This window comes from Carlito syrichta, unplaced genomic scaffold (assembly GCF_000164805.1).
Source record: "Carlito syrichta isolate Samal-C Ts95f unplaced genomic scaffold, Tarsius_syrichta-2.0.1 Scaffold85413, whole genome shotgun sequence".
In the NCBI taxonomy this organism is placed as follows: domain Eukaryota; kingdom Metazoa; phylum Chordata; class Mammalia; order Primates; family Tarsiidae; genus Carlito; species Carlito syrichta.
Window position 1 is genome coordinate 37,371 of NW_007029509.1, and position 10,283 is coordinate 47,653.

At 54.0% G+C, this 10,283-nt stretch overlaps 1 protein-coding gene across 1 annotated transcript; it reads left to right on the forward strand.

Annotated features, from left to right (window-relative positions):
- Window positions 1–489: 489 nt before the first annotated feature.
- On the forward strand, window positions 490–8,764 carry SYNGR4 (synaptogyrin 4). Its single transcript, XM_008056834.2, has 4 exons — window positions 490–582; window positions 6,518–6,755; window positions 8,009–8,148; window positions 8,481–8,764. Exons 1-4 carry the CDS (start codon window positions 490–492, stop codon window positions 8,712–8,714), a joined length of 705 nt encoding a protein of 234 aa, XP_008055025.1. The 3' UTR covers window positions 8,715–8,764.
- The last annotated feature ends 1,519 nt before the right edge of the window (window positions 8,765–10,283 follow it).

Here is a 10,283-nt window from a genome sequence, read left to right on the forward strand (position 1 = left end):
TATCCCCAACTCCTAGGACCCCTAGAAACTGCCTCACCCATGTCCTGACTCCTGGGAGCCCCAGCAGCCCCCTAACCCCACACAACCCCATTTCTGGGACCCTCTCGGCATCCCCATCCCATACTCCTGGGACCTGAGTACCACCCATCCCATATCCCCATTCCTGGAGCCCCCAGAACCCCTTGAACTATGCCCCCACACTCCTGGGACCCCTGGCAGTCCCTTCACCCCATCCCCGACAGCCCCCTCACCCCACCCCACACAACCCCATTCCTGGGACCTCCAGCGTCCCCCCATCCCATGTTCCCCACTGCTGGGGCCCCTGGCAACCTCTCCACCCACACCCCTGACTCTAGCATCCCCCATCTGTGTTGTCCTGCAGTAGCCAAGCCCAGGGTGGGCCCCGAGTCGTCAACCAGCAGTGCCCAGCAGGCAGTGCCCAGCAGTGCAGCCCCTGCCTCCCCAGGCCCCAGAAGGAGAGCAGCCACCATGCACATCCCTGAAAGCCTCCAGGACCTGGCCAACAGCGAAGTCGTGCAGTTTCTGAAGAGGCCCAGGACCATTGCACGGATCTTCGCGGGGGTGAGGCTCTCCTGTGGCCCGCCTGCACCCTTGGGTGACAGGAGACAGGAGCTCTAAACTCCCAGACACAGGGAGAGGGATTGGGGTGGGGAAGTCATCAGATTGGGAGCTGATAATGACAACACCTTTTTCTGAGCACCCAACTATGGGCTCTGTGCTATTCGGGGCACTTACTGACTCTCACAGTAAGAAGCAACCCTCCAGAGTAGGAGCCCCGTATTTGAGGTAAGAAAAAGGAGGATCAGAGAAGTTAAATAATTTTTTAATCTGGCCTGGGCGCAGTGGCTCACGCTAGTAATCCCAGCACTTTGGGAGGCTGAGGCAGAAGGACAGCTTGAGCCCAGGAGTTTGAGGCTGCAGTGAGCTCTGATTGCACCACTGCACTCCAGCCTGAGCAGCAGGGTGAGAAGTTCTAAAAAAAAAAGTTCTTTTTTTCAGTCTGGGCTGTTAGTGGTGTAGCCACGGCCACGTATGACTAATTCAATTTGCACTAATTAAAATAAAATATTCTGTTCCTCAGTCACAGTGGCCACCTTGTAGATGCTCAACAGCCACATGCGGCTGGTGGCTCTCAAATTGGACAGCACAGCTTTTCATCATCCCAGAAAATTCTATCAGACAGCATTGGCTAAGGTCACACAGTAAGAGACCAGGCCAGGATTCAAAGCGGGTCTGTGAGATGCCAGAGCCCATTTATTTTCCGCCTCTTAGGTCAGGGAAGAGGAGGGGAGGAATAGGAGCTGGGGCCTCTAAGAAGAGAATAGGTAATGCAGACCTAAGCTGCCAGGCATTGGGTGGTCACTGTGTGCCAGGCACTGTGCCTGGGGCTTTACATGTGGTCATTTAATCATTGCCACATTCCTAAAGAATCTGGACACCTGGAGTCAGATCCTCATTCTGTCCAGACTTCACCATGTGACCTTGAACCAATCACTGCTCCTCTCTGGACCTCGGTCCTTGAGAAGTTAGAACTGTGACTATGTGCTTTTTTTGGTTTGTTTGGGTTTTTTTGAGTTGAGGTCTCACTCTGTCACCCAGGCTGGAGTGCAGTGGCACAATCACAGCTTACCACAGCCTCGAACTTCAGGGCTCAGACGATCCTCTGCCTCAACCTCCCAAGTAGCTGGAATGACAGTCTCACACCACCACATCTGGTTAATTTTTTAAAAAATACTTTTTGTAGAGATGAGTTCTCACTGTATTGCCCAGGCTGGTCTTGGATTCCTGGGCTCAAGCTGTCCTTCCGCCTTAGCGTCCCAAAGTGCTGAGTTGTATGGGCTTTAACTTGTGCTGCTTCCACTACTCTCCTTTAACAGAATTGGAAGCTGAGGCACAGGGAGATGATGAAACTTGATCGGGGCCATGGGAGTAGGTGGGATGTCTAGTGGGTCTCCCCACCAGATTCCTAATCCAGAGTATCCCTTCCCTGCCCCTTCTGGAGCCTGAGGCTGGAGAGGAACAGACAGGCCTGGCCTGGAATCTGGCTGGCCACATGCTGTCCATGCAGGGTGGCACACTGCCCATTTGCTCAGGCCAGCCTCGGCATAATTATCAGCAGCACCACCTATCATTCTCAAAAGTGCCCCATTTTGTTTGATAGCTTACATGGTCCCCCAATGTCTGTGTGACCTTGAGCAAGTCACTTGACTTCTCTGAACCTCTATACCCTCACCTGTCAAAAGATGATCTTAATACCCTGCTCATAGAAAGGACAGTTGTGAAAATGAACCAGGTTAATGCCTATAAACTGATTAGCATGGGCCTGGCAAGTAGTGATTGCTCCTTAAACAGCAATTATTACTAGGACAAGTCATTATTTGTGAGCTAGGAGAAAGATGGGTTTCAGGGGCCTGGGATCACTGGAACTTGTGTCCGTTGTCCGCCTCCCAGTGAAGGGGGAATTTCCAATACCACTTCCCAGCACAAGGTCCCTTTCTAGTGTTAGTTCCTCTACTTCTTACCATGACCCTATGACAAGGATATTACTATGCCTGTTTAACCCTAAGGGGAAACTGAGGCTCAAAGAGATTGAATGACTTGCCCAAGGACATCACCCAGCTGGTGAGCAAGTCAGACTCAGAAGGCAGGGCGGGTGTCAAGGGAAAAGGAGCCCCAGCTGGCATGGACCGCTGCAGGATAGGGGGGAAGGGCTGCCAACCGTGCCAAACGTTCTGGTCACGGACTTTGCCTGCCGCCTCTATCCTCCCTTCTGCCCGCCCTCTCCTCCTTCCCCCCTGGCCTGGCTCCTCAGTAGGGAGTCTCTGGGCAGCTGGTGCTCTTGTCCTTCTTGCTGCCGCCTGCCAGCTGGTGCCTTAACTGATGAATCTTTGCTCCCTCCCTGGGGACAGGCCAGGGAGGGCGTGGAAGGAGGTTGGACAGAGGCTTCAGAGGGAGAGGGTCCCTCTGGCCCAGATGAGTCCCCACCCTTGAGTCTCCTAGGGCTCCCACTACAGCCCAAGGCTTTAAGGGTCAGTGGACAGACAGCCAGCCCACCTGCAAGTCAGCAGGGCTGGATTCTAACCCCTCTTCCACCACCAACTGACCTTGACCGGACACTTCCCCTCTCGGGGCGAATCACGAGAACTTCCATTTTCTTGAGCACCTGCTAGGGCCAAGCCTCACCCCCACATTTTCCCTCATAGAGACAGACTGGGAAACTGAGGCTCCAAGAGGTGAGCAATTTGCCCAAGGCCACACAGCTGGCGGAGTCAGACGTGTCTGGCTCTTTCCAGTCCACCGTAATGGCTTCGATTTATCACCTGTGAAACAGAAATGAATTAATAACCTCTACTGCGTAGGGCAGGTAAAATGAATCCGGCTCAAAAATGATCGATGCACTTTCCCTTCCTCAACCTGGCTCTGCCTCAGACCATCCCCCTCTATGGAAGCAGTTCTCCAGCTCCAAAATAGGGGCTCAGCCTCCCTATGAGGGTTGCTGTACAGAGCAAGCGAGATGATGGGTGTGCAAAGCCTTGGCTGATGCTGAAGCACTGGGCAAAAGAGGAACTCGGGGCAGTGGTGTTGCTGTTGTTCAGAGAAGTAATGAAGGCAAAGGAGAGAGAACAAACGGAAGCAGAGTTGTTTAGGGGCAGTCCTCTGCTCCTCTATCCCCACTCTGAAAGGCAGGGCAAAAGCCTGGGTGACAGGATGAGTCCCCAACTCAAAAAAAAAAGAGGAAACCAAAGTCATTCACTCTTCCAACACACATTTGCTGAGGTTCATCTGGAGTGGGTGCTGGGGACAGAGAGAAGGGTCTTGTGTGGAGCATGTCCAGGAGGACTTCCCATTCTGATGAAGGGGACATTTTCAACATTCCTTTTCCTCCTGGCCTACCCCCCCCCGATTAACCCCCATCGCCAACAGTGCCACATCCAATCAGTCACCAAGTTCTATTTTACATCCTAAATATTAATGGATTACTCAGAACTCTGGCCTCAGCATTTCTGGCCTGGGCCTCCCCACCAGCCTTCTCGCAGGTCTGTGGCCTCTTGTCTTGTTAACCTCAATCTGTCAGCCACAGTTCTTCTCTAACCCCAGTTCTGACCCTGGCTGCCCCCTGCCCAGAATCCTTCTGTGCATAAAATTAAATTCTTTCCAAGGTTCCCCAAATCCAGGGAACCTGGACCTGGTGTTCAGGGCCTCTTAGGATATGGCTTCTGCCTGTTTTCCTAGCCTTATCTCACACCGGACCCCTTAAGTGAGAGTCTCTCTCTCTCTCTCTTTTTGAGTCAGAATCTCACTCTGTCACCCAGGCTGGAGTGCAGTGGCACTCACAGCCACCGCTCCCTCGAACTGCTGTGCTCAGGTGATCCTTCTGCCTTAGTCTTCTAAGTAGCTGGAACCACAGGCATATCCAGCTAATTTTTTGATTCATTATAGAGATGAGGTCTCACCATATTGCTCAGGCTGGTCTTGAACCCGTGGGCTCAGGCAATCCTCTCACCTCAGCCTCCCAAAGTGCTGGAATTAGAGGTGTGAGCCACAACACCCAGCCGAGATTCTCTCTTATTCCGGTTCTGCAACATCTGACTTTTGCACATGCTGTCCATCCTGCTGAGAATGATCTTCCTTCTCTTGTCTGACCCAGAACTCCTTGTTCTTTTTTTTTGAGTTGGAGTCTCACTTCATCGCCCAGGCTGGAGTGCAGTGGCACACTCACGGCTACCCCAGCATCGACCTGCTGGGCTGCAGCAATTCTTCTGCCTCAGCCTTCCAAGTAGCCGGAACTACAGGAGAATGCTACCATGCCTGGCTAGTTTTTGATTTATTGTAGAGACCAGGTCTTGCCAATAAATCAAAATTGGTCTCGAACTCGTGGGCTCAGGCAATCCACTCGCCTCGGCCTCCCAAAGTGCTGGGATTACAGGCTGAGCCACCGAGCCCGGCTACTCCTTGTTCTTGAAGGTCCACTTCAGCTCTCACCTTACTATTACCTCCTAAATCCAGCCCCATGGCTTGGGTTTCCATTCAGACCCTGACTCTCTCCCCTACCCAAGTCTCATCCTCCCCCCCTGGCTTCCTGGCCTCCAAACTCACCTCCTCCAGCCCATCTCCATACCAAGGGTCTTTCTACCCACACACTCAGAGCTGATCCTGCCCATCCCCTGCTCACAGCCCTCCATGGCTGCCTATTGCCCTCCAGACAACATACCTTACCTTACCTTAGCCTTTCTAACCCTTCAACGTTCCTTATAAGTGTTGCCTCATCCAGAAAGCCCTCCTGGACCAACTCCCACCCCCCACCCCATAGACATACCAGCTCCTTCTGTCTAGAAGAGACCTTGCCATGCCTCTCCGTGACCATTTGAGACAAATAGTTGGGGCTTCAAATTTTCACAGGATTCCATTGATAGGATCCCCCATCCTAAGTGTGTGGTCCAGGGTGAGGTAGTACAGCAAGGGGTCAAGGGCACAGCCAGGAGCCAGCTGCTTTGTTCAAACCCAGGCTCTGCTTCTGACCAGCTAACTAAGCTCAGCTGACTTCTTGTCCTCTCTGTGCCTCAGCTTCATGACCTAAAACGCAGGGCTTTGAGTACTGCTGTGTCCTAGGGTGGTCATAAGCATGGCCTGGGCTAGTTTTTAGTGAATTCAGTGGTGTTTAGTAAATAAACATAGAAAACAAGCATAGACACAGACTGTATGCACCGGCACAAATGAGAGGGACGGGGTTACCACATCAGTGTTGTACTTGTTTAAACAAAATCCTGAAGCCCCGCGCCCCCCAAAAGGCAAAATGCTCATGAGTAGCCAGCACTGGGTGTTTGGTTCATTTGTCTTTGTACTTTTCTGTATATTTGGACTATTTCACAAATTTTTCTTAAGCAATGAATAGGACTTGGTGAGGTTGGGAGGGAGGAGAAGGAAGTCACAGGCAGAGGGAAGAACTGGGAGGTGGAGAGAATAATCATGACAGCAAATCCCTGTTCAGCCCTCCCTGTGTCCTGGGCACTGTGCCAAGTATTTCATATGGGTACCTGGGCTTGGTGACAGAAGGGGAGTGTGACAGGAGGCAGGGATGAGTGAAGAGAGATGAAACTGGAAAAGTGAAGGGGGTGGAGACCACCCAGAGCCTCCAAGGCCAGGTTTCAGGGCTGGGACTCAGTCTTCAGGCACTGGGGAGCCAAGGGAGATGTGGGCAGGGAGAGGTATGAAGAGGTCCCCAGTGTTGTGTGGTCGATGGGCCGAGAGGGTGAGTCTGGAGGCAGGGAGGCTGGGAGGAGGCTGGGGTGAGGGCCCAGGGAAGAGGCTGAGACCTGAGCCTGGATGGAGCAGAGGGGAGGAGGGACAGGAGGCTGTGGGCACTGCAACTGTGACAGGGAGAGACAGGCCCAGAACATCCCAGTGATGGGGGATGTGGCAGGACTGTCAGCTCCAGGGTGGAGTGAGCGACTCCAGGAAGATGCTAAGCTCCACTCTGGCCCCTGGGAATCCACAGGTCTTCTCCCTCATCATCTTCTCCTCCCTGCTGACCGATGGCTACCAGAACACGACGGAGTCTCCACAGCTCCACTGCGTCCTCAACAGCAACAGCGTGGCCTGCAGCTTCGCCGTGGGCGCCGGCTTCCTGGCCCTCCTCAACTGCCTGGCCTTCCTCATCCTGGACGCCCACGGGAGACGCATCATGGATACCCGCTTCAAGATGGCCTTTCAGCTCCTGGACTTAATCCTGGCCGGTGAGCCCCAGCACCTCTCCCCAGGGCTGCCCTTCCCAAGCTCAGGCCCTCCCGGCTTCCCAGGGCCGCCGGGACAAGCCCTGTGCCTCATCACTCCTCTCCCACCGGAGGTGCCTGACCACACGTGGCCCAGAACTTTTCACTGCTCCTCCGCCTGCCCATTCCTCCTGGGGAATAGTCACTTATTCTTTGGACTAGTTTAAGGGTCTCCTCTTCCCCCCAAGCTAATCCCAGAAGCCTCCCTCCTGCTCTGCGTTTTCCTCACATTCACCTCCCTTGCTCGCAGAACAGTTCTTGAAAAGCCACCGGTGGCAGGGAGTGGGGTTGGGAGCGCGGAGCCACCTGGACCCAGACCGGGGCTGGAACTCAGCCCCAGCCACTCCTGTCTGGGTGTGCACAAGTCTCTCCCCCTCTTTGAGCTTCACTAGAAGCTGGGACGAAAACCCTTACCTTGCAGGGGGTTTCTGAGGATGAAAGGAGATGAAAGAGGCCTGGAGTAACATTGACCATCACTGAGAACCTCCCACGTGTCAGGCAGGAAAGGGCTCCATGTGCCTCTTCTCAGGTTCAGTCCTCAGAACCACCCCCGGAGGCAAGTCCTGTGCACACTCCCATTTTACAGAGGAGGAAACTGAGGCTTGAGGAGATGATGCAAGTGGATACTCAGCTGCATAGTGGCAGGTTAAGCACTTCAAAGCACGTCTTGTCTCCTAAGCACTGCTGCACTCTTAACCACAGAGCCTGGCACACAGCAAGCACTAAATAAATGCACATTCCTTCTCCCTAGGACCTGGCCTCTTCCTCTAGGTCTGACTGATCTCAGCTCTTCTTTCTCTCTTCCCCACTGGGCGAGTCCCAGCGTCTCGGGGCCAAGGGGGCCTTGCTGGCCAGCACTGCCCGAGTGACCCTCCTGAGGGTGGAAATGTTCTATGCCTGCGCTCCGGACACAGGAGCCGCCAGCCACCTATGGCTGCTGAGCACTTGAAACGCAGCCAGAGCAACTGGGGTCTGAGTTTTTAAAATTCAATTTTAATGAATTAAAATTTAAACAGCCGCACATGGCCAGCCGCTCCCACTCCTGGGTCAGGCAGCGCAGCCCTAGCCTAGTGATTTCCTTCAGGGAGGGCTGGGAGGGACAGGGGAGTGATTCGGAGGTCCCACAGTGAGAACCCCCGCCCTGTCCTTTCTGCACCTCAGTGGCCCTGCCTGAGCAAGCTTTCCTCTTGCCCCTCTTCTCTCCTGCAACGCAACAGCCTTCTGGGCACTCCTCTGGTTCGTGGGTTTCTGCTTCCTGGCCAACCAGTGGCAGCGCTCGAAGCCCAAACACTTCCTCCTGGGGAGCAGCAGCGCCAAGGCGGCAGTGGCCTTCGCTTTCTTCTCCATCCCTGTCTGGGTGAGGATGAGCCCCTCCCCCACCCCAACCCAGGAGAGGCACCCTCACAGGTGGGGGTGAAAGGGTTAGAGCATTCCTGCTCTTACTTAGCTCCCAGGGAGTACAGGCTGGGGGCTCTCCCAGGAACTCTACAGGTCCCTTTCGGGTGCCCTTTCCTCTGAGCAGCCACAGCCCAGCATGAAAGATGGTGCCTCATCATCAGGTGCCCTTGGGCAGTGAGCAGTCAGTACACCTGCACCCTCTGTCTCCCTCCCAGGCCCATCCCCAGCCCAGTCCCTGTCCTTGCCTGCCTGGTCCCAGCCAGCCATCCGCTCGCCCTTTTCTGCCCACAGATATTCCAGGCCTATTTGGCATTCCAGGACATTCGAAATGATGCTCCAGTCCCCTACAAGCGCTCCCTGGATGAGGGTGGTGTGGTGCTGACTACCCTCTCCCCGCCCTCGGCAGCCAGTCCTATCAACATGCCCACCACATGCCCCCACAACCTGAGTTACGCCAGCTCTGCCCTGTCCCCCTATCTGACCCCTCCGAAGGCCCCCCGCCTCGCTATGATGCCCGACAGCTAAACATCCTTATCCACATCAGTAAAGAGAGAATCCTCCCTCCAGGAGGTTCTGAAAACAACCCTCTGTCCTCCACATGTCTATTCCTCTCTGGTGCCTTGAGTGGCCAGAGGTGGGAAGAAATCCCACAAGGTCACCCCTGGGGTCTCTGCATTGGGTCACATTTCCATACCACCTCCTAGACCCTCCATTCAGCTACCGCCATAATGACAGATTGGAGGTGCTGAGAGGAAGGAAGCACTTTTTTTCAGGCCTGTTACACACTAAGTCCTGTCAAGTTGTCACCACCTTGAGTCCTCACGCTAGCATGGAAGGGAGGTACAGATGCCCCATTTCGCAGCTGAGGAGGTTAAAGTTCAGAGAGAGAAGATGCTTCCACCTGTGGAGAGAGCACCAAGAAGGGCCAACAGTGGGACCCAGCCCTGTGACTGAAGCCAAAGCCCAAACCCTTTCATTCCCCCTAGTGACAGAGGACACATGCTGTGTGAGATGTCACCGAAGGAAAAGGGAATGCAGATCCAATGAATGAGATTCAGGGGAGATCACTGGCTTCAAACATTTCAAAGACGACCTTGGAGGAGGCGGGATTTTTATTCTAGGAGAATCCAATGGTAATTGGGGGCTCATGCGCAGGTACAAACACTCCTGCCTTTAGGGGCCAGGCAGGTAACCCTGGTGGGTAAAGCACCCATTAAGGGAATGGTGGGGACAGGGACATGTCTAGGAGGAACAGCCTCCACTCTGCACCTATACGCAGCAGCAGGATCTGAGCTTTCTAGAGCAGCACTGTCAAATGAAATCTGATGCAAGTCCCAGGGGAATTCAAAACAGTCTAACAGCCACACTGAGAAAAGTAAAACGAGGGCTGGGCATGGTGACTCATGCCTGTAATCCCAGCACTTTGGGAGGCCGAAGTGGGAGGATTGGTTGAGTTCAGGAGTTCGAGATCAGCCTGGGCAACACAGCAAGACCTTGCCTCTATGAAAAAAATTTAAAATTTCGCTGGGAAGCCGGGCACGGTGGCTCAAGCCTGCAATCCCAGCGCTTTGGGAGGCCGAGGTGAGAGAATTGCTTGAACTCAGGGGTTGGAGACCAGCCTGAGCAACATGGCGAGACCTCGTCTCTACAATAAATTTAAAAATTAGCCAGGTGTGGTGGCGTGTGCCTGTAGTTCCAGCTACTTGGAAGACTGAGGCAGAAGAATTACCGAGTCCAGCAGGTCGAGGCTGCAGTGGTCGTGAGTGTACCACTGCACTCCAGCCTGGGCAACAGAGTGAGACACTAACTCGAAAAAAAATAAATTAGCTGTGCATGGTGGTGGTGCCTATAGTCCCAGCTACTGAGGGAGTTGAGATGGGAAGATCACCTGAGCCCAGGAGATCGATGTTGCAGTGAGCCAGGATCACGCCACTGCACTCTAGCCTGTGTGACAGAGTGAGACTATTTTCAGGCTCAGCCTATAATCCCAACACTTTGGAAGCCAAGGCGAGTGGATTGCCTGAGCCCGTGGGTTCAAGACCCGCCTGGGCAACTTGGCAAGACCTCATCTCTACAATAAATCAAAATGAGCCG